Source organism: Protomyctophum bolini, assembly GCF_963924005.1.
Source record: "Protomyctophum bolini genome assembly, chromosome: 2".
In the NCBI taxonomy this organism is placed as follows: Eukaryota; Metazoa; Chordata; class Actinopteri; order Myctophiformes; family Myctophidae; genus Protomyctophum; species Protomyctophum bolini.
The window spans coordinates 9,279,009-9,304,397 of record NC_137863.1 but is presented as its reverse complement, the minus strand read 5'-3'; the positions used below and the strand labels follow the sequence as shown (position 1 = coordinate 9,304,397).

The following is a 25,389-nucleotide window of genomic DNA, read 5'->3' as shown; positions in this document are numbered from 1 at the left end:
CTGGGAAGAACAGAAAGCATTCTATATCCAGTAACAAACTGTCATTACACCTGGGAAAAACAGAATGCATTCTTTATCCAGTAACAAAGTGTCATTACACCTGGGAAGAACAGAATGCATTCTTTATCCAGTAACAAACTGTCATTACACCTGGGAAGAACAGAATGCATTCTTTATCCAGTAACAAAGTGTCATTACACCTGGGAAGAACAGAATGCATTCTTTATCCAGTAACAAAGTGTCATTACACCTGGGAAGAAGAGAATGCATTCTTTATCCAGTAACAAACTGTCATTACACCTGGGAAGAACAGAATGCATTCTTTATCCAGTAACAAACTGTCATTACACCTGGGAAGAACAGAAAGCATTCTTTATCCAGTAACAAAGTGTCATTACACCTGGGAAGAACAGAATGCATTCTTTATCCAGTAACAAAGTGTCATTACACCTGGGAAGAAGAGAATGCATTCTTTTTAGGTCCAATACCAGTAGGTCCCCGGGCTTCATGATCAGAGTCGGTGACGTAATCACAAGCAAAGATGGTGTTACCTATTTGTGTTGGTTGCATTTTGGATAACAAACTTTCCGGTGAAAGAACTGCATCAAAGGTGATCATGAAAGTCACGCATTTTTATTTGTTCTTTAATTGAGTTCCAAAAGCGCTCATCCAAGCTGGATACGCCACTGTGGATTCAAACCCTATGAAGTCTGTTGTGGTGGATGGGTAGGCCTACTTTACCTCTGCGACTGTCTCTCTCTCACTCCATCCGTTACTCTCTCCTGCCACAGCTCTCCATAAGCAAGGACTGGACTGATAATGTGCTACAGTAGTTTAGCGTGATCTTCGTCTACTGAAACGTCTGGGGAAATGTAAAAAAAGATCAATGGGCTTGGACGGCAGAGAAAACCAGCAGTAACAAAACGAATAGCCATCTGCTTCAAAAAACAGTCCTGATACCATCCCAATTGAAATAATGCCCCTGACGTCTTTGCACTTTCTTCTGTGAAGCTTTTTTTTCATTGAATTCAGATGTTAGTCTGATATGAGTCAGCTAGAGTCAGCTAGAGTCTAGCTGACTCATACATATATGAATCAGGCTAACATCTGAATGAATGGCAAAGCAGAGAAAGACTCATACAGTCTAGCAGCTAGACTCTAGCTGCTAGACTGTATGAGTCTTTCTCTGCTTTGCCATTCATTGGCACTCTTTGTCAAAAGGCAGCTCAGACTGAGTTGAATGTGCATAGAGATTAAAATTCACATATACTTGGTGGCATTTTGGCATATTTATGAATGTATATTCTGGTGTCAATCTAACATCAGTGTGTACCGGCGAACTTGTATGTCTAATAGTTCCGGTACATCCCATAAGCCAGAGGGACAAGATTGTTATAATAATTGGCTAGTCAGTAATGAGCCTCTTATCCCACAGCAGAGGGAAAGGATCATTCTAATTTGCTAGTTAGTACCAGGCCACATATCCCATAGTCTGGATGGGGATTGATTGCTCTGCAATTATATACATGCACTATAGACATACTACATGCATATCTTTATTACATGACCCGATTTGAAAAAATATTTGAGAATTGAGGTCCTTGGCCTGCTGACAGTGTGTGAGAAAGATGTACAGCTGATTGGTTTAGTAGTATGTGCGATTAACTACTGACATACACATTTCCTGACCTGTACAGACCATGCACTGTATTGTATATGATGTATCATAGTCTACAATTTACAATTTAGGCATTTAGCAGACGCTCTTAATCCAGAGCGACTTACATTAAGCAAGAACAGAAAAGCATGGGAATACATCACATAAAACATGTATCATGAAACATGCGTAAGCTAAGAAAGTAACAGTGGAATATCTATATAAGTGGAATATCTATATAATGAAACAGTCTATATATCAGATAGATAGATATCAACCTTGCTCAGGGGACATTTAGTCTGTTGCAATAACTTAGCATATATACTGTACAGGAGGCCTATAAGATGTTCTGCTTTACCAGGTCAACTTTGCTTGTTAGTGTGGTGTTTTTGACAGACTAACACCAGGGGACATTAACTGTAAGGTGAGGAGGAATGGTGCACATTGCAGGTGCAGCGTCAGGTTGTTCTATATCGGTGCTGCCTTATTTCGTTGCTGCTGTTCTTTGTAGTTATGCTTGTACTAAGTGGTGATATAGGATAGTATACATTTATGATTGTGGAGATATCATGCACGTTACTGACCCGTGCACTAGATTTTGTGTTTACAAAAACAAATAAACATTCGGTATGTACAATAACTGCATCCAATTAGTTTCTTTCTTTCAGTTCTCATAAAACATTGAGAGGGTGTTGTCTATAGAATTACATTATAATCTGTTTGCCACCTGGATCGCAGCTGTCTGGTGGGTCACCACAAACGATTTTGACCAACTCCTATCCATCTCCCTTCATCAGCACAGATCAACAACACTACATTCAGATATCAGTAGGATGTTTAGCCTGGAGGGTCGATTTTACATTTTAATTGTCTCCTCCAAAACAAGTTATTTACAAAAATAAGTAAACAATAATGAAAAACCATCCAAACCAAACAATCCCCCCCCCCACACACACACCACATTACAATTCCACACACACGCGCGAGCACACACACTTACACACACACACACACACACACACACACAGACACACACACACACACACACACACACACACACACACACACACACACACACACACACACACACACACACACACACACACACACACACACACACACACACAGACAGAGAGAGCCAAACACCGCTCAGCATGCAGCATCCACAGCTGAGAAAACAGATTGGGCTCGTTTGTTTGTTTGTTTGTTTGGGGTTTCTCTCTGTGTTTGTTTGCCCTGCTCCAGCCTATGGAAAACCAGCCTCGTGGGATCATTAAGTGGCTAAAGCGAGCTGTTTTGATTGGATGTGTGTATCTCTACACGAAGCTGTGGGTTTATATCTGCGTCCATGTTAATATATGTAAACATGCGTCTGGATTGTTATTTGCGTAAGTGTGTGCTCTAGCTGTCTAGCAGGTGTCCGCCGTTATGGCTTTTTTTCACACACACACACAGAAGCCAGGACAACTCACGTCACCATACACAAAGCGTCATAACTTTGGGTTTCCATTACGGAGACCAGACATCTCGGTTTGGTTGGATTGTCCCGGTTTCAAGCTCGGTGTCTCTCGACGAATATCTCAGAAACGTTCAAATGTCCTGCTTTCCCTCAACATTCACTACCAAATTGTCCCGGATTTGACCACAGTTAAAATAATAACACTTGTTTTGAGTGCTCGTAAATGTTTATCATGTTCTGTTTAGTTGAAAGATGCAGTCACTAGGTGAGCTAAGTGCAAAAAGAACTGTCCCTTCTTGATGAAAACACCAGGTGAAAAAATAAAGAATAGTCTTCACGTCGTGACATTAATTATAGGGTCCCGGTTTGGGTTTTGGAAATAATGGTCACCCTGTAGCTTCCATGGCAGCATTCAGGCCTCCGACATGCCGTCGTGTGTCTTGACACATTCCTCTGAATAGTCTGGCAGATAGATCTGTTAGGCAATGTTCTGGAGCACAAAAGAGCTGTCTCTCCCCTCACAACAGCATGCCGCAGCACGGAGAGAGGGGTACATCTTTCCTCTATGCTCCTGCCCATTCTTGCACAGTAAGGCCAGTTGTGATTCCACAATATTTCTGAGACCATTTACATATAATTGACGGCGAATGTGTTGCGAGTGATGTCCCACAGGCCACAGCGCAGTTGAGCTTGCAGAGCTATTATGAAGCTTTGTGTTGTTGTGTGATATCACCAGTAACCAGTAAAGCCACTAAAACCCTGGTGATTTTTCAAAAATAGACAATCTACAAGCTCACAAAAGTATAAAGTATAAAAATCAACAAAATCAAAATGGGGGCACCAGGTTGAAAGTGGTTAATGGGAGTACAGCGCGCACAGTAACCATAGTGATGGAGATGAAGACATCCTGTCGTACAGTGGATGGTGATTGCTTTTGTCACATCACTCATCACCCTCTCCCTCTTCTTTGTGTTTTCATGTCTCACTCTTTCCCTTCTCCTCCCTTATTGTTCTTTCAACTCACATTGTGATTTTTTTTCTTTTTTTAAATGCACATCGGTGGGAGAGGCCACGGCAAAATGGCCAGACAAACATCCATCCACTGACATTCCCCTCCCCGAACCATGAGTTGCCAGTACGTGGAGCTGGTGCACCTCCCTGATGGTTCCTGTATAGTAGACCTACAGCTGAATAGATGTTAACCGTTTCTGCGCCATTGCCGTTGTGATCAATGGCAATTGCACTCTTATAGCGCTTTCGATCGATCGAGCCATAATGCTACTTGCGTTAGCATCGGGTAGCTACCTGTTGTTGTCATGACAATGGATCACCCATCGTCCTCGCCATAATAATCCATTCTATCTGTTTCTTTCAATCACCTGTATATCTTATTCCTTGTCCCAGATGGCATTTTTGGTCAAAACAACGTTTCTTTGATGGCACAGAGCCAACGCTGTGGAGGTCTCCTGGGCCGGCATAGATTCGCGATTCCCGTTATGAACGATTCGAAATCGATTCATAATTTCCACAAAAAAATCTGGTTACAGTTACAGGAGTTTTCACTACATGGTGTTTGTAATATGAAATGTAAGCGTACCCTAATCACAGTAAACATCATATCTTCAGTCATTTTCAAGTTACTGTAGTTACAAGTTACTTCAGTTCAATGCTGGAGTAGATTGTGATGAAATCCTATGTATTGAATCGAGAATCATTTTGAATAGAGAATCGTTTTTAAAAACGTTTTTGGATTGAGAATCGAGTTGAATCAAATCATGACCCCAAGAATCAGAATCGAATTGAATCATGGCACCCAAAGATTCACAGCCCTACTTACTAGGATATGTCTACTTCCGGAAGTCTGGAAATGTGGCTTTTCAAAATAAGAGCTCAACTGGGAAAAATGCTGGCGTGAATTAGATCCTAATTTTTCAATAAATGCTAGCGGGCTAAGTGTTAATATACATTTCACTACTTCACTGCTCCTGCCGTGCCGTTGGCGAGGGTCCATAAAAGATGCCAACAGGATACTCAATCCCTACTGGCAAGGAGAATGAGAGTCATTTCCAGATCAGTTGGAGTTGCCAATTAGCAAAACGTGCTAATTGAGCTATTTGTGTTGTGTTGTGTTGTGTTGTGTTGTGACCATATTGGGCGATCTTGCCATTAATCTATGTCACCTCGTTGCCCCCCTGCCTGCTTTTTCAAAGCAAAATGCCAACATGGTCACCATGTAAATATGGTTGATTGTGTTCCCATTCTAACCCTGGCGAGGTTCATGTCATTCAAAGTTGAACACCACTGTTAATTTCCCACGGAGGGACAGAGAACTTGATGCTAATGATCTTTTCTTTGTTTTTTTGTTTCTGTGTTTCTGTGTGCGTGCGTGTGTGTGTGCGTGTGTTTCTGTGTGTGTGTGCGTGTGTGTGTGTGCGTGTGTGTGTGTGCGTGTGTGTGCATGTGTGCGTGCATGTACATAGTTGCGAGCCCATGCAGTGGACATGAATGGCAACCAGGTGGAGAATCCAATAGACCTGTACATCTACGTCATCGACATGAACGACAACAGGCCTGAGTTCCAGAACCAGGTCTACAACGGCTCTGTAGCCGAAGGATCCAAACCAGGTAAGAGTCCACAGAACCAGGTCTACAACGGCTCTGTAGCCGAAGGGTCCAAACCAGGTAAGAGTCCACAGAACCAGGTCTACAACGGCTCTGTAGCCGAAGGATCCAAACCAGGTAAGAGTCCAGAACCAGGTCTACAACGGCTCTGTAGCCGAAGGATCCAAACCAGGTAAGAGTCCACAGAACCAGGTCTACAACGGCTCTGTAGCCGAAGGATCCAAACCAGGTAAGAGTCCACAGGCCTGAGTTCCAGAACCAGGTCTACAACGGCTCTGTAGCCGAAGGATCCAAACCAGGTAGGAGTCCACAAGCTTTGTTTATCTGTCGTTTAGCGTCATAATAATTATTATGAAGTGATTTCATTCCAAATCCTACACGGGTTGTGCTTATAATCACAACCCGCTTTTGTGGCCAACGCGGTAGTGCCTCTCGCCTACAATAACTGCAGACCAGACCTAAATATATAACTAAATATATTTAGTTAAACACTAAACAACTGCAACTGAAGGCGAGAAAGCCTTCTAGCACGAAACTCTCCTTTAAGACTTGTATGACCTGTGTTGGCCACGCATTCTGGGAGTTTAAATAGGTTCAGATGAGGGCAGGTGTACCAGATGTTCAGCAAGGCGTTAGCTTGGCTGGATGCCTCATTATCAGATCCCACAGAGCATGGAGAGATGTAGACAATATAAGTGAACAGAGTTGTTGTCTGCGCTAAGCCAGAGACAAGAGCAGAATGTGAAAGTAGCTCTCATGTCTGGACCTCTAGAACTTATGTTCTAACAATCAGACCCAGAGGAACCACGTGTTTGTCCTCGAAGTGTGCAGAAATTGTTGTACAGCAAAGTTAAATCTCAGGAGGATTTGTAAACAATGTGCGTAAACTGCAATTGTGTGCGTGCGTGCGTGCGTGAACTCTGGTTCTGGTTTCTCACTGGATCATACAGTTTAGGTCTCCTCCAAACTGAGTGTATAGTTATGAAGGGTATCCAGCCACAATTGACTTTTTTATTTCTTGAATTAAATAGATCTCTATAATATAAAGATAATTTATATCGACACATATCTTGTTTATATGTGCTGTGAGTTGGTGTTAACCTAAACCTAACATATTCCATATGATTCATATTGTTTGAATTGATTGTAATTGGTGAAAATAGGCTACAATGCTATATTTTTCTTTCTAAGTGGCTATTTAATCTAAGAAAACTGGCTGCATGAACATGACATTCAACTGTAGTGTATGTTCAGAGAGACATTTTCATACATTTCTGGCCCATTAAAGCTACATCCACCAGCATTTAAAATGTATCATTATATCTTGTTCCCTAATGAGTAGAATAGTTGGCTAAGACTCCACCAGCAGACAACATAATATTTCTCTTTTCCACACAAAACGTCAGGCAAAGGGGGGGGGGGATGTGAGGATTAGGTTTTGACAGTATCGCTTTCTGTAGGCCTATCTGGAAGACCCAGCTATCAAAGCGTCTCTGAAGTATTACAACACACATCTTCCCATATTTAGCACAGTGTGAGAGCTGACAAACAGAGAGCTAAGGGGACATGCCCTTATCACTGTCACCAGATGCAACATAGTGTGTAAATCTCTCAGAAAGCCTTGGTTTGAACCAGTGCCGTCATTCATCGTTCGACACCATGCGGGATCCCCCGCCCAGCGGGGTGAGGTACTAGTAGGAAACTGACTTTATCTGTCTACGTAATCAAACGGTTACAGTATGTCGCAGATATATGACCTTATGAATGTTGGTGGAGGACTGAAGGCTGCAGGATACTCCAAGCGAACAAAGTAAGGACATGATAACTCCGGCAGTGGCTTTCACAACACGTGTGATTGGTCAGCCACTGGTTTATTCATTTATTGTTCTGCAATCTGTCAACATGCAATGTACCATGGAAGAAAGCTTGGGTGTGGATCATCCCTCTCTGTAGGACTACAAACACAACCAGCAGGCCATTAATGAATTGAGAGTCAGAGAGACGGCACACACTTTGTCCACTGTGTCTGTGGCCAGATATGACAAAGTCTCAGAGACAAATTATGTCAAAGTACGTCAGAGATTGATGAAACTGCACAGCGGAGATCCAGGCGTGATAAAGCGTTCCAGCGCTAGTGTATACAATGCTTCAGCGAGACACAGTGTTGCTAGGCAGAATACAGAGTATAGAGCGGGGTTCTGAGGCAGTATAAAAAGCCTTTGTCCTCTAAACTTTCTTTAGTTTGGCAAGCACCCTCAGAAGCCCAAACAAGTTTTGTCTTGTTTGAAGTATGCAGTCTGTATTAAATAACAGGATACCTTGTAGCCGGTCATATCTCTATGAGGTGAGGACGCATGTTCTCATTGGCCGAAATTAGATGATGTATGATGATGTACGAAGATAAGATCGCCCCTCACTTCACACAGGTGTGATTTTTTTTAAGTTATATGACAACCAAGTCTATGGACTTTTTTAATGTTTGTTTAGAGCACTTTAATTAAAGACACAAACATCAGCACCCCTCACTTCACACAAGTGTAATTTGAGGGGCAAATCAATGCCATGGTCTATCTATACTGTGTTGTACTAAAAGTAGCAAAAATATCTACAAGCTCGTCTGTGTGAGGGTTACGTTTATCCAACGTAAAGTATTAACAAGAACAAGGTTTTATCCAACGTAAAGTATTAACAATAACTATTGGATCCATTTGTAACGCAGATTCTTTTTTCCATTTCCTGAAAATACAAAAGTTTTGTATTTACGAGATTTCCGTCCGACATTGACGCTACGCAGGCCCTTCTCCTGAGTTGTTCCCTTTTGATGGACCCCACCCGCCTTCCTTGCTCTGTCAAAGAGACCCTCTGAAATCAGAGTGCAAGATCAATACCGGCAGCTGCCGGAGTGCCTTGTCTCACAGTGGATTTGCCCTCCTGAGGGGTGTGATGGTGCTCCTGAAAGGACCATCTAACAGTTGGAGAGAGACGCCTGAGGTGCAAATTAGGGACGGAGAGAGGGTACTGTGGTCGAGATGTTTCATTTAAGTGTAGCGTGCGTGCATGCGTGCGTGTGTGCGTGCGTGGTCAGAGTTTCTCAGAGTTTCCTTTTTAAATATACTTTATTTAAATTATTCATGGTACAATTTATGCAGTCATACTGTATTACACAGAGTTCTCAGAGATTCCCCTGTCCGTCCAAATTCATCCGTCCGTCTGTGTGATGTTTCTTTGTCTCTCTCTGGGTGTGTTTGTCTTCTCTCTCTCTCTCTCTCTCTCTCTCTCTCTCTGTGTGTGTGTGTGTGTGTGTGTGTGTGTGTGTGTGTGTGTGTGTGTGTCTCTCTCTCTCTCTCTCTCTCTCTCTCATTGGCATTCATCTTGGGCCTTTAGAACCCTCCAGGAGATCTTCCCCACTTATTTCCTATACCTAACAATGTCTTCCATAATACTCCCATTCCTCATCTGTTTGCATCTGTCTTCCTGACACTGCTCCATGCCCCCCTCTATCTACCTTCCGTCATCTAATTGGTAGGCAGATGTTGAGCCTGGCTGACTAATATTTAGGCAGCTCACAAAAGCTCCCACAATTCCCCCCGTGTGACCGGGACACCACCGGTGATGTATGTGTGCGCGTGCCATGGCTGACATTTTCAGCTCCAGCAGTTTTGGCGGAAAAAGTAATTAGGATTTAGAATTCGTTTTCAAATTAAAGAGGAATTAGACAGGCTGAGGCATTAACCCTTTTCAGTCATGTCTCTGGTCTAAGAGAACACTAATCATATTACTGAGTAGCGTTTATTGAAATTAATTGTGGCAGTGGTGCCATGTGACACCCCTGAACCCCTCCCCTCCATTGGACTGAAGGGTTTGATGCTCTCCTCAGTGGAAGAGTGGAAATTGTTTCTCTTCTTTCTTTGGCCTCTCTCTATCTTCCCTTCCTATCGGGCAAAGTGACAAATCCTGCTTTGAAACTTAATGAAGTTTGAAATAGAATCCTCTGCTACAATTATCACGTTGTTGCAAGCTGGAACAGGAATGATGGTGCTATCCTTGGCCCAATTGTGAGAGCCAGGCCAAGGAAACACCTGTAGCCCCCCAGGGCGTTCTGATCCTGCCAGTCTAAAAGGCAGTACATCTCCTGTTTCCCCGAAACAAGTGAGTTTATTACAGCAGGGGTGAAAGTTTACTGTTATATGTCATGTTTTGTTACTGACTGCTTGAAAAGATTCTGACAGTTGACTTGACAATATTGACCATAGCTCAAAATGGAATTGGAAATAGATAATTGTAACTTGTAAACATTTTACACTTCCTACTCCGTAGTCGTGTTTATATTCAGTTCAGGTATCAAATCATATTCACTAAATATTTCATATTCACCTATCCTGTTTGTGATTTTCATGGACTGGACCTAGAGGTGAAGTCGTGGCGTAGAGGGTATACGGCTCGGTGAGCTAAGGGTTGCTTTTTGCAGATGATGTAGTCCTGATGCACGATCGGTCCAAGACCTTCAGCTCTCACTGAACCACTTCGCAGTCGAGTGTACGGCGGCTGGGATGAGTATCAGCATCTCCAAATCTGAGGCTATGGTTCTCAGCAGGAAACTGATGGATTGTGCAGTCCAAGTATAGGGAATGAGATATTACCTCAAGGGAAGGAGTTTAAGTATCTCAGGGTCTTGTTCACGAGTGAGGGGAGGACTTAGAAGGAGATCAGCCGGAGAATCGAAGCAGCAGGGGCTGTACCGCACTGTTGTGACGAAAAGAGAGCTGAGCCAGAAGGCAACGCTCTCTGTCTACCGAGCAATCTTCGTTCCTACTCTTACCTACGGTCATGAATCGGCCGAAATGAGTTTTCTTCGCCGAGTGGCTGGCATCTCCCTGGCAGAGATAGGGTGAGAAGTTCAGTCAGGCGAGAGAGACTCGGAGTAGAGTCGCTGCTTCTCTATTCAAACAACGGCTCTTTGTTGTTGACAACTTTTGTTGTCCTTTAAACTTAAACTTTTGTTCATGTTTGGGATTGTCATTAGAGAAAGTAAAATATGAGTGTTCTTTCTTTTTCATTTGCTGCTTTCTTTGGTTTTAGTGATTTTAGCAATTTTTTACAGGGGGGCGGGGGCATTCGAACATGGGGCTAAATGCCCCCGCCCCCCTGTAAAAAATCGCTAAAATCACAAAAACAAAAGAAAGCGGCAAATGAAAAAACAAATGAACACTCATCTTTTACTTTCTCTAATGACAACCTACTAAAACATGAACCTTGGTTGAATTTTTTTTGTCCTTTATAGTCTGTATCTGCGTTCCTTTTAACATTATATATAACTTATATATTTAGGGCTTTAGGAGGCCCACACAGTGTGATCATGATCACTCGGACTCCTGTCCGTTATAAATATACCTCTGGACACTCACGCCTCGCCTGACGCTCCGATACGCTACCGTTCTATTTTCCAGGCGTTGCCGGCGCCACGCGGCAACGCCTGTGCCGCGTCGCTGCGCACCCGGTGTGTGTGTAGGGCTTAACCCATTCTGACCTGAGATCAGATTCATACGAGGTTTCCACTGGACACACACTGGGTCTGATTAACCCATTCTGACCCGAGATCAGATTCTAAAAAATGTCAGTCGTTCTTCGATTTTTCAAAAATAGCAGACCTACAAGCTCGTAGCGCGCCACTCGGTGGCACGCTATGAGCTTGTAGATCTGCTGTTTTTCAATAGCTAAAGCATAACATGATGCTATAACACCAGAATGGGTTCCCGGCCAGAATGGCTTAACTCTCCTTGCTGGCTCTTCCTGCATCCTCTCTCTCTCAAACCTCTGCGGTCCGCAGCACCTCATCCCAAATTCTGCAGCTGACTTAAGTGTTTGATCTCCCAATATTTTGGCAGCCCCGACCCACACCGATGCGTAGCTCTGAATAAATAATGAAGCCGGGGCACTCAGGTGGCACAGGGGTAAAGGTCCTGCCTATATAGCACTGTGCAGAGCAGGGGTAAAGGTCCTGCCTATAGCAGAGCAGGGGTAAAGGTCCTGTCTAATGCCTATAGCACTGTGCAGAACAGGGCTTTGAATCCTCCACGGTGCGTCCCAGCTTGGCCTGGAGTAACCCAACAAAAAGCAATTGGCTGTCTTCAGTGGCGTGCACAGACATTTAGAGGGGCAGGTGCTCAAGTGAAACCGGCTGGTTGCCTTAACCCATTTTGGGGCGGGAACCCATTTTTGTGTTAGCATTATGGTATGCTTTAGCTATTGAAAAATAGCAGATCTACAAGCTCATAGCGCGCCACTGAGTGGCGCACTACGACATAGCTAAACATAGCTTTAGATTGTGGGGGCCTAAATAATATAGTAGAAGCGTTTTTATCAATAATTGATCAATGTCACCATGGTCCACACACTACAAATTAAGAAAGAAAAAAAAAACTTTTTTTAAGAGCACATTGCCAAAAGGGCAGGGGGTGCTCTAGCACCCCCTAGTGTCTATCTGTGCACGCCACTGGCTGTCTTCTTGCAGTTGAAGTTCCTCACTGCAGGCAGGTGAAAAGAAACGCCAGGTGATTCCATGTATTGGAGGAGGCATGTGGTTTCAATACCATCCCAAGCAGTCTGAAGACCACCAGCAGTCAGCAGTGCAAGAATATTAACCCATTTCGGCCTGACATCGAAAAAAACTAAATATATACACATATATATATATATATATATGTGTGTATATATTTAGTTTATATAATAATATATTATATATATTATATATAATATATAATATATTCAAAGATTTGTTGCCGCATTTTCAAGCTATGAGCTTGTAGATCTGCTATTTTTAATTAGCGAAAGTATAACATAATGCTTAAAACACCAACACATCCATGTTCTCCACTGGTCGGGGGGGTAGGACCAAGGGATTTGGGATTTGTTTATAAACATTTTGGTATTTGTTTATAAACATTTTGGTATTTGTTTATAAACATTTGTGATTTGTTTATAAACATTTGTGATTTGTTTATAAACATTTTGGGATTTGTTTATAAACATTTGGGATTTTTTTATAAACATTTGGGATTTGTAAGTCTCATGGGGGGGGTAGGACCACTACCAGTTGACCTGTAGTAAGTCTCATGGTCGGGGGGGTAGGACCAAGGGATTTGGGATTTGTTTATAAACATTTTGGTATTTGTTTATAAACATTTGTGATTTGTTTATAAACATTTGTGATTTGTTCATAAACATTTGTGATTTGTTTATAAACATTTTGGGATTTGTTTATAAACATTTGGGATTTGTTTACAAACATTTGGGATTTGTTTATAAACATTTGGGATTTGTAAGTCTCATGGGGGGGGGGGGGTAGGACCACTACCAGTTGACCTGTAGTAAGTCTCATGGTCGGGGGGGTAGGACCAAGTCTCATGGGATTTGGGATTTGTTTATAAACATTTTGGTATTTGTTTATAAACATTTGGGATTTGTTTATAAACATTTGGGATTTGTTTATAAACATTTGGGATTTGTTTATAAACATATGTGGCCCCCACCTAGCTTCTTAATTTTGATCTCAAAGTGCACCAGATTGAAGCATTTTCATGGCAAATTTACAATTTTTATCCGGCGTGGCAAAGCAGGAGGGGGGGGGGCTCTGTATAATATGTTGTCTAGGGCCTCAAAAGGCCTAGAACCGGCACTGTGTGGGAGGAGGGGGGCGGCCGCGCTAACCTGCCCCTCTAGACCGGGAATCACACAGACTGGGTCAGGCTAACCCTTTGATTGGCTCAGCTGGCCAGACATAAATAAAAATGTACTTGCCATGAACTCACAGTTCATGGCAAAATAATATTCATATACTGTAGGTGAGTGCAGTCCATGTCTCCGTTAGGGCCAGGCTTGGGACAGTTGTTCAAGCTTTTGTGGAGAACTTGTAGAGTCTTATCATAGAGTTTTGTGTTTTGAGTGGTAATGTTTTATGGGACAGTAACGTGAATACTGTGCATCCATTTCTGTGATAAGAGCGCTGTGGTTTCACCGGCATGTGACTCAACCATATGGATGGACAGCTCTTGTCAAGTGTCTTTAGGCATCTCTGTTGGATGCATTCATTGCATTTGAAGATGACATCTTCAAATGCAAGATTTGAGGTAAGACATGTTGATGTCACCCAGCTTGCATTTGACCTTGCCTTCATTACTACACTAATAAGTGCCAATCTCTTCATCTTTGTAATGCTGTGTATCGCCGTGTGTGTGTGTGTGTGTGTGTGTGTGTGTGTGTGTGTGTGTGTGTGCGTGTGTGCGTGCGTGCGTGTTTGTGTGTGTGTGTATGTGTGTGTGAGAGAGAGTGATAGAAATACAGAGAGAGAGAGAGTGCAATTGTTGGCCGTCGGCCCGGATGTCCGGAGGGAATTATATCTTCCGGTATTTGTCATAAAAATTTGCCAAACCCGGTAATTACCGGCCTCGCGACCTTTTATATCACTAATGAAACTGTTGAAATGGTGGAGTTCTTCAAATGTCTCTGAATCATCCGGGACAATAAACTCCTTTTAGAGCACCACGGACATCGATAAATGCTGTCAGCAAAGACTCTTTGCATTTTGCAAACTCAAGGTGATTTCTGTTGCTTTCCCCACCTTCTACTGCCACGCTACAGGATGATAATCTAACCCAGTGGACTGGTTCCACAAACGACAACGTTGGGTCGCGGACCACTTTTTATCGGTACCTTTACCTTTTGGTTTGCTACATTTTGTTTAAAGTTATTACCTTTTTTTTTTAAATCTAAAAATATTGTAAAAAAATAGCAAAGATTTTCATGAATTAAAAACAAAATTCAATGATTTTTGTCAGTAATTTCATGAAGAAATCAACGAGAATTTTAAGAAATTCAAGAAATTAGAAAACAAATGTTTTAGAAGTTGTGAAAATAGCAGATCCACAAGTTGACAATGTGGCGCGTGAACTAGTTTGGGTCCTGGGGAGACATCAAATTTCTCTTTTGGGTCACGGGCAAAAAAGTTTGGGAACTACTGGTATAACCCATTTTACTCTATTGCCCCCCCCCCCCTCTCCACCATGTCAACTGCTTTAGTTGCAATTAGAACAAAATGTTTCCACATTAAATGAAACATGCATTGCCTCTGAAACCATATGTCCCCAGCATGTCCCCAACCCCTCAGACCTCAAGAGCAAAGCCATCACACACAGAACACAACCATACGGGCTCTATTATTTGCACTGCCTCCATCTGGTCGCAGACATACTGTAGATCACTGACCTGGAAACAGGCCCGCTGTGTCAAGAGTTTTCTTTCTTTTCTTTTTTATTTAACTGCTGCCATATAAAAACCAAAACCAAAACCAAACAAAATACCTCATTGAATATTATTTGCTTTGATAGTGTTTGTATCATTTATATCTTTTGTCTTTTTTTTAATATCCGTTATATGTCTTGATTTATCTTGTGTACTGTGTGTGAAGCACTATGGCATCACATTACCTCCAGAGACAATAAGGTATACTATATGTAGCTCTCAACCAACCAGCCACCAGTGCTCACCACACTGGTTGCTCCAACAGTCCAACTGAAAGCATTATGTGATAACCTACAAGAATCAGAAGGCACCTAAGGGCGGATAACATACTGTAAGCAAATGCAACCAACAACACAAATGTTATCAGCGATACAAAGAGACAGTTACTGTATGTGATTTGCAGCAAATAAGTAATTAAAGATGTGAACTGTGAAGAACAAGGTTTCAAATGTTCTAACCAACCCCCCAGCCAAAAAAAGTGAAATATTGTACAAGACACATCCATGTATTACATGAGCCTCATGGTGAGCCTCTTTCACTGTTTAGATTACATCATGAGCCGAGCGGCGAGCGCTGTGTATTGCCTCTCACTCACAACTGCAAACGCAGTTGGAATATAGACATAGTGGAAAAACAATGTTTGTATGGAAGTAGTAGATTCTCAGGCTTGTTTTTCACGGCTTGTTTGGCACATTTTTATATAACGTAATGCTACTGACGCATTGGATGGTGGGTCTACCTACTACGCCGAGAAGGGAATGTATACAGGCCATTTTCATGCAAATCAATCAAGTCACTTTAATTCAAGTAGAAAGAATAGCAAAATATAATTCAGGATTTCAATTTAAATATAGCAAAAATAGCTGATCTACAACGCGTTTTGAGCTTGTAGATCGGCTATACTTTTGCTACGACAGTAATATAAATAAATACAGTGGCCCTCTCCATCGTCAAAGTAGCCCAGCGTGTGCTTGTTGCATCATGTGCATGTGCTTGTTGGGCTCTGCTGTTCCTCGGCTCTCCCCATGTGGTATACCTTAACCCATTTTGGGTGGGAACCCCTTTTGGTGCACTATGTTATGCTTTAGCTATTGAAAAATAGCAGATCTACAAGCTCATAGCGCGCCACCGAGTGGCGCGCTACGAGCTTGTAGGTCTGCTATTTTTGAAAAATCGAAGAACGACTGACACAGAAACATAGACATGTTTTAGAATCTGATCTCAGGTCAGAATGGGCTAATACCTATTTACACGTATTTCCCGCTGTATCCCCTCCTGCCCTGGCAGTGGCAGCGCTGGCCCCTAAATGGCTGCCTGACAGAAAGTGTCATTTTCTCTGAGCCCTGTGAGAGAGAGGGGCGAGGTCATGTCTCTCTCTTCCTGCTCAGAGTGCTCCTAATTGCCTGGTCACATTTGTGAGCCGGGCTGACAAGCTTGTGCAAATCAATAATTCTGGGTTGGGGAAGCTGTGGTACAGGACACGCACGTGCGCGCGCTCGCGTGCATGCGTGCATGCACACACACACACACACACACACACACACACACACACACACACGCGCGCGCGCGAGCACATACAGTACATACACACGTGCTGACAGACAACAACCCATCCCCTGTCTACAGTACCTTAAATGGCAGTGTTTATCTGTGATTCCAAGACAAATAGGGAGAGAGCATCGTACCATTGAGGGGGAGCAGCGCTGTCACTGAGGGCTAATAGTAATGGATGGTGGAGATGTCGACCCGGCGCTGTTCATTACTAAATGGACTCGGTAGAGCTACAAACTTCTAAAAGCCCTGGCCCTGAAATGTTTGCTGAGTAAATTCTTGCGGAGCGTATATTGTAAAGTTGCCCGAACGGCCAAGGCTCCAAGAATCGACAGTCCAAGAATGTAGATCTTTTCTGGTAAACCATGACCCATGAGTTAGACCAACCAATACAATTACATATTTAGAGTCTGACTGTTTTCCAAGGCATCACATCAAACACAAAACAATTATGATAGCATTATAGGCAACACAGATAAGTAGTATAAGATGCCACACATAGCCACACCTCCAAGGAGCTTGATGACAGTCAATTAATGGAAGCAGCCGTGCAGTGTGCGTTTGTAATGTTCAGTTTCACATTGTGGAGTCTTCTAGTATATATAGGGCACGGGTTGCCCCGTGACAGTATTCATGGGCTTTCCTTTCTTGTCTGGTTTTCTGTGTTTCCAGATAGTGGTGGTCTTACAGAAGGTTTTCTGTGTTTCCAGATAGTGGTGGTCTTACAGAAGGTTTTCTGTGTTTCCAGATAGTGGTGGTCTTATACAGAAGCACATCTCTTGCATTACATTGTTTGTGTATGTGTGTAAAGGGGCTTGAATAATCCATAGCTCTATTTTCACAATTTATTTATAGTTTTTTCTTCATCCTGTTTCTCATGCTGTGTATTTACCCTTTCAAGAATGTGTGTGTGTGTGTGTGTGTGTGTGTGTGTGTGTGCGCGCGCGCGCGTGCGTTTATGTATGTATCTAGGAATGTATGAATATATGTTCCCTCGAGATTGGACCAATCGTAGCTCATATACTGAGATTAGGTTTCAGGCATCACTGGGCTGAAAAAGGTTTAGCCTCCGTAACCCAGGCTTTTATTTTTGTTCGCATTCGGCTCAAAAATGAAAAGCCTGAGGAAAGGAAACCCATTGATAAATTTGGCACCGGAAGCCCCACTTCCTTGTGTTTCGTTAACCAATAACAGTGTGCGCGGCAATCCAAATTTGGTGATGTCAGTCAGTGTTCTCCGCTGGTTTCTATACCGGGCGAGGGCGGGTGCTCTGATGGGTGAACCAATAGGATCCGCACCGCCTGTTTTGGACCGGCACCCCACCAGTCTAGACCAGAAAGCACACAGGCCAGGCCGGGCCAGGCCGGGCCAGGCTGGGCCAGGCCAGGCCGGGTCAGAGGCTAAAAAGGGTTCAACTCATCAACAACCTTTCCCCTCTGCAGGCTCGTCGGTGATGCAGGTGACGGCCAACGACTCTGACGACTACACCACGGCCAATGGCATGGTGCGCTACCGCATCCTGTCCCAGACGCCCCACAGCCCCATCCCCAACATGTTCACCATCAACAGCGAGACCGGCGACATCGTCACCGTGGCCGCCGGCCTGGACAGAGAGGTCAGTCTTTTGTCCTGTTTAACCAGATTAAAAAAAATGTCTTCTACATCCTGACAGTTTTCTGAAAAAGCTATGTTTCTACGTCAGTCGTTCTTCGACTTTTCAAAAATAGCAGACCTACAAGCTCGTAGCGCGCCACTCGGTGGCGCGCTATGAGCTTGTAGATCTGCTATTTTTCAATAGTTAAAGCATGACATGATGCTAACACCCAAAATGGGTTAAGTTAGGATTATTTCAAAACATTTTCAAAAAAAACTTCCATAAATAGAGTAGTGAGTATAGTGAAAATAGCCGCTTCGCACCGCATTGTGAGCTTGTAGATCTGCTATTTTCACTAGTTTAGGTCACAGGCTAAAAGGTTTTTGGAACCACTGGTTTATAGGGCTGGTTTAGAGGTTGAGGCTCACGGCAAGGTTTCCGCAACAGCTCTGTTATAAACCCATTTAATCACCTTTTTGCGTCATGCATTCCCATTTTGTGTCCACTTTATTGTTACCCAAATGGCCGTCATATTAAACAAAAGACAAGGTCATATATATATATCTGTCATATGAGGTTGTAATGCATTGATCTGTTGCTCTGCTGTACTGTATGTGAAACTCCATTACCCGCTGTATTACAGTCTTCACCTTCAGCTCCTATTATAGCAAAATCACTAATAAGGCCACGTAACCCCCATAGCAGGTCTCAGTGATTAAGGGTATTTCGGCTTTTCAGGGCAGGCTCAAGGTCACTCTAATAATGCATTACACCGTTCTCCAGAAGTGCAAACCAGTATTGTTTTCCATTATTTTCATGTTCTATTTAAAGTTTATTGGGGTAACTGACCAGACAGTGCATCAACCACATAATCACAAAGTCCCCAGAGACCTGTGTTTCATGTCCTTCCCATTCTCTGCCCTCAGTCCCCCCGCCCCCCCCCCCCCCCCCCCCCCCCCCACACACACACACACACACACACACTCTCACCCACCCAAGAGACTTGCTTGCTTTATGTTGTCTGTCTGACTGCCTGACCTCTTGCAGTTGTGTGTGTAACTAGTAACTTTGTGTGTGTGTGTTGAGTATGTGTCTAGCGCCCGCGCTTGTGTCCATCCTCCCCGCACACTAGAGACACCCCTACCACCCCTACAACCCTTCTGTCTTCTGTGTTACAACACTAATGAGCCAGGTCAGGCGGAGTCAACGTTTGTTTATCCCAGCTTGCTTCAAGTAGCCTGTGGGCAGCCGAAGTGTTCTATGACGGACTGCTTACCCTGCGGCTTGCTTTGGCTGCTGTGGCTCACACCCACACAGCCGTGTGCACGCGTGCAAACATACACATCTTAGTTCTCAACGTCGGGAGACTCGGGACCACCAGTGCCAGTGGTCCAAGTTGAGCCATACAGGTCTGAACGAGAGTGTACAATTTACAATTTAGGCATTTAGCAGACGCTCTTAATCCAGAGCGATTTACATTAAGCGAGAACAAAAAAGCATGGGAATACATCACATATGAAAAGAGAAGGGAACCCGTACACTCGTATGCTCCACACTCGTATGCTTATTGACGACGTTTCGAGCCAAGGCTCTTCATCTGGTCAAACATATAACACAATACATCACATAAAAACATTTATCATGAAACATGCGTAAGCTAAGAAAGTAACAGTGGAATATCTATATAATGAAACTATACATATAAACTATACATCTATACTACTATGCTACACATATGTACTATGACGTGCTATGACTACATACAATGCACTTATGCTGTCTATACATAACATGCTATAAGTCTGTATCAATGGGTTATTATAGGACCCCAATCAATACTGTGAAATCCTCAGTGTTCATTTAACACTGAGAGTGTGCAAATGCGGGTTCCATTTGATAGACCTGTGAAGTGTCCATTTGGACCCCTGGTGGTGGTCCCCTGAATTAGACGTTGGTCTAACATTTGAAGGAAAACTATAAGTGGCAATCTGATACGGGCACTCCAATTTATACCCCGTCATTATGCTGGTAATCTGATCTCCTTTAATTTAGTTGGCTGGATTTTACTACTGTCATAAAAGGACAAGTGCTGATCTGGAACGGCAGTGTCTGTCTCATAATATTTATATTTCAAATCCCACTGGGCCCTCTGAGCACTAATCCTGGGCAGACGACGCTTTCACGCGTTGACATTTTAAATCGTGATTTTCTTTTTACAGGCAGGGTAAAAAGGGAAGCGTATTTGGCGAATAACTACAAAAGGTAAAAACGTTCGAATTTGGGTTTTTTTCCCTTTTAACCCATTCTGACCTGAGATCAGATTCATACGAGGTTTCCACTGGACACACACACACTGGTCTGATTAACCCATTCTGACCTGAGAACAGATTCTAAAAATGTCAGTCGTTCTTCGATTTTTTCAAAAAATAGCAGACCTACAAGCTCGTAGCGCGCCACTCGGTGGCGCGCTATGAGCTTGTAGATCTGCTATTTTTCAATAGCTAAAGCATAACATGATGCTATAACACCAAAAGGGGTTCCCGTTCAGAATGGGTTAATACACGGCGGACATGAAGGCTCCTATCTCGCATCCAGGTTTTACAAAGAGCTGGCATGGCATGATGACGGCGGTACATTTGTGGGACAATATAAATGAGTGGTGTGAATGCAGGCCAGCGCTGCGTTGGCCCAGGCAGGGGGAGGTAGCAGCTGATGTGACTGAGGAAAGAGCTCATTAATCTGGACACATCAAACCAGGCTCGGTCCCACCTGCCTCTGATCCTCCCTCTAAAACTGGGACGCACCTGGGCGCTCACGTGCCTGCTGTTGAGGTCACCAACATACACACACACACACACACACACACACACACACACACACGCATGCACACGCGCAGAATGTGCATACACACACACACACATACACACATACACACCCACCCACACACACACACGCACGCATGCATGCACACGCACAGCACGCACGCATGTGCACACACACTCACACACGTCGCTTTTCAGGGAATAAAAAAATAAATAACTTAAATGACTTTAAGTGCCAACATTTTTGTATTTTTTTCAGTTCTTCATGTGTCTATGAGGTGACAGCACTTCATTAGACACCCTGTAGTAGTTTTTATGTGCAATGGTGTTCCCTTTGTATTTAGGGTTTCTTCCTGGAGGCTGAACCCTTGACAGTCAAACGTGCCAATGAAATAAACAGTAATATAGTGACATCACATTATCAGCCCCTCCCCTAACCCATCCCCCTGTGGGTGCGGCTTCAGTTCAGGTGGATCACCACCCACTATAGGCAAACCAGGCATACTTAATGAACTGGTGGGGGTGCCCACATAAAAACAACATTTCAACAAATACTGTACACTTTTTTTTGAAAAACTTGACCTGATGATCATGTTTTAGTTTGGAAAAAAATCTCGGCACACCTACAGGCACACTTAATCACTTTCAAAAGCAGCAAAAATACATGATCTATAAGTATACGTCACGATTGTGATGAATTGTGACCTTTTTTCACTACTTATGAGAGACACTGTCATACACTACTGTAAAACGAAGTAAAAAAAACTAAAAACATATGGAGACATACGGTAGGTTTCTGCCCGAATGTAACAATATACACATACTGTACACACTGCTGCAGGGTGGAAATGTGGTGTTTACATTAACAACATAATTCATTTTAACTGTGTACCTGTGAACCAAATGGAAATGGAAATAAATCGATTCCATTTGTTACACTCTCGATTTTAATTGTGTACATGCATAGACAGCCACACTATATCCCATGATTCATGCACACTGCTGATTGCGCTGCAGCATAGACTCATAACAACATTAACCCACATGCATTAGATTCTCTCACGCTCTCTGCTCTCTCCTTTAGCTAATTAGAATATGCATGTGCTTAATTAACCCATTCTGACCGGGAACCCATTTTGGTGTTGGCATCATGTTATGCTTTAGCTATTGAAAAATAGCAGATCTGCTATTTTTGAAAAAATCGAAGAACGACTGACATTTTTAGAATCTGATCTCAGGTCAGAATGGGTTCATCAAGACCAGTGTGTGTCCAGTGGAAACCTCGTATGAATCTGATCTCAGGTCAGAATGGGTTAAGTGGGTGAACTGGGTTGTCCCCATGACGAGGAGGCCAGGGGGTGCATGGAGATTACTGTACGCTGATCACTACCACTGAATACCAATTACCCCTCTGCACTCACATGGCTGCGGACCTCTCACCTCCAGTGGTCTCACATGCCACTGCATATTTTAGCCCACAGGTTAACCAGCTGGGCTAAGCTGTAAACATGCATGTTGTACATACACGCATAAGTCCTCGAGACTAGTACTGTACTGGATCAGGTGCCTGTGTGTGTGTCTGTTGGACTCTATACAGTATACAGTACTACATACAGGGCTAGGGCTGGGAAATATTCACTTCAAATCAATAACACCATTAGTTCAAACTTTTGCCTCGACTGCAAATTAAATTAAAAAGTGAAAATATTTTCTAAAGTCGATATGTCCCTGTTGTATAGCTGTCTATCCATCTATTATTGCTGCAGCTCTGAGTGTGATTTAAAGACAAGGATGGAATGGATGGAAACACAGAGCAAGATAAAATAATATGACATATACTTTATTGTTATTCTTGGGAGTTGCTGTCATCCCTTGAGGGCTCTTTTTAATACATATAGATTCCCCTGTAGGCAAACGTTTTTGTAGTGTTAGAGCACAATCTTTTTAATTTGTTTTGCATCACATGCTGCAACAATATATTAAAGAGACAAAGTAAGAGCTACCTCAACTAATTCATTTGTTATAACACACCTAGCTCGCCAAATAATTTCTTTGCATTGTGTGGTTTGTCGTATATGCATTTTTTTTTATATTGTTCATTGTTTGGAGCAGCGATGCCAATAACGAATTTAATTGAACTTGGCTGAACTGAGTCGTCCCATGGAGAGACACAGCGGCCTGTCCTCATGAGACCTTGCCATGTCACAGCTGGCACGGCCAATCTCCATGTATGCCCGCTGTCCTTGGAACGCCATAGATTGGCACGCAGAGCTGTTGTCTTTCCTCTCCCCCAGGCTATCTCAACCCTTCCCCCCTTCAACCCCACCCCCTGGGCACGCTGAATAGGCACGGTGCTATGCTACGCAGTACCTCGCTGTCTGCCAGCCTGATGCCGTTTCCAGGCTGGAATCTCAGCGTGATTAGGACATTGCCATTGACAGCTCCGGGGACATGAGCGCCCACAGGCCGGCCCTATTAGGAGCTGTATAGGCCCTGGCCGGGGATTCAGGCACAGAGCCGGGCGCCTAAATGGCCCTGGGCCTTTACGGCTTTCGGAGGTGCTGAGTCAGTGTAACTCAGCGGAGGCGCCTATTACCTGCCTCTGTGAGGATTTAGCCCTCCGCATGCCAGACAGCCAAGCCCCTGGAGGATTGTCATCCAATAGATGTCTGAGGGAAATCTTGGATGTATATAGTATCATATCTGAATGCATACGGTACCTGCACAATAGATTTCCTGGAAAAGGCTTCTGAGAAGCGTTCCACGGTTACACCTATTATTCACAACCCAAAGTGAGCTTGTGTTCTGAATGAACCAATTGTATTTTGAGTTGTTCTTTGTAGGCCTGCTTTGTGCTATAGTACTTCATTTTGTTTTGATGTAGAAGTCCTTGGGAGAGCTCAGAAGCACAGTAGAAATGAAATGAAAGCGCAGAGGAAGAGAGCATTAAACAAAAGAAAAGCACAAAAAACTGTGCTGTTAAGGAAGGTTAAAAAAACAGTATTAGATTGAGCTGTTTATTTTGTTATTGCTCATGTTTAACAATAACAAGCATGTAGGGGTGTATTCAGTTTCAATATTGTCTTGCTTCATAATGCTTCAATGGATGTGCTGCTCTGGATATTACTGTTCTTCCATTTGTGACAACCGCATGGCATTGGCAACTTAGATATTTGTTTCCTTGTCATGTCCATAAAGCATATTTGAATTAAACGTAATTTAATTTAATCTCTCCATAAATTATGTGTATCACTGCCTGCGTGCAGGTGTCCTTTGCGTATCTCGAGAATCTATTTCCAACTTGGCATGTATATACTGTAGGCGTTTACCCCGAGGTAGTGCCCTGCCCGGTGTTATGTTGGTCAGATCAGCGGTTCTCCAAACATATACCAATCTCAATGTATGGAGAGTCCTGATGTTATCAATATGACGTCATATCCAAGTAATACTACTTGAACTAAGGTAAAATGGGTATTGCACAAACGGTGTTTCCGAACGAACTCACATTATCACACTAATTAATTGAATTGAATTTCAATATATAGGCAGGCACAGTACTGCTGGCACAGAAGAGGGAGCCTGAGGTATAGGAATCTGAGAATAAGTGATAGACTGGTCACTGCAGGTTTAGCTGTCAGTGAATGTCCATTAGATCGAGGCCAATGACTGTGGTCAGTTGGAGACAGGCCAGTCAAAATTAAGCGCATGTGTGGCCATGCCCTGATAGGTTGAGGCAAAGTTGCTTGATACAGAAGATATAGGCCTTTCCACCTGTGCTGCACCAGTGGTATGAAATTGTATACTTCTGGTGTCCTAAGTGTGCACGGTCAGTCACCCCACGTGGACTTTGTTGGTTGTCAGGTCTCACAAACGTCCTGTGATCTGTGTCTGAGTGATCTCGTGCGAGTACGTTTTCTTTTACTGTCAGAAGATAGTGAGACAGTGTTGAAGAATGTGTCTAGTATATCTAATGACTATGGGGTGAAGTAATATATCATAACCAATGTGCTCACATCACTTCTCCCATTGGAATAACAATGGTAAACTCAGGACAGCCGCTGGTCTCCTAAAGGGTCAGTGCACCCCCGTAACACCGTCTCGGTTTCATCTACTGTCTCTGATTGAGGAGAATGAAGTGAGGTGTCAACGAATGTAGGCGTGGCCAGGGAGTCATTTGATCGGGAAAGTCTGAGGGCATGCTGGATGACTGTAGAATAGCATGGAGCTATATACGTGAAAAGTGGTTGCATTAGAAGAAACACAGAGACAGAGAATATAGACAGAGACGGACGGACATAGAAGAGGCAGATTGTGACAACATTCTAATTGTTTTGCATGTCTGATTTCTATAAGTATAGTAATTCATGATTTAATTATTTATACATTG

At 43.2% G+C, this 25,389-nt stretch overlaps 1 protein-coding gene across 1 annotated transcript in view; it reads left to right on the top strand.

The window, feature by feature from the left end:
• The window catches only part of cdh4 (cadherin 4, type 1, R-cadherin (retinal)), a 235,804-nt gene that overhangs the window by 178,463 nt on the left and 31,952 nt on the right, over nt 1-25,389 (top strand). Inside the window, exons 7-8 of the mRNA XM_080788722.1 lie at nt 5,597-5,741; nt 18,029-18,201. Coding sequence (XP_080644848.1) covers nt 5,597-5,741; nt 18,029-18,201 — 318 coding nt within the window. The remainder of the gene's footprint in view (nt 1-5,596; nt 5,742-18,028; nt 18,202-25,389) is intronic.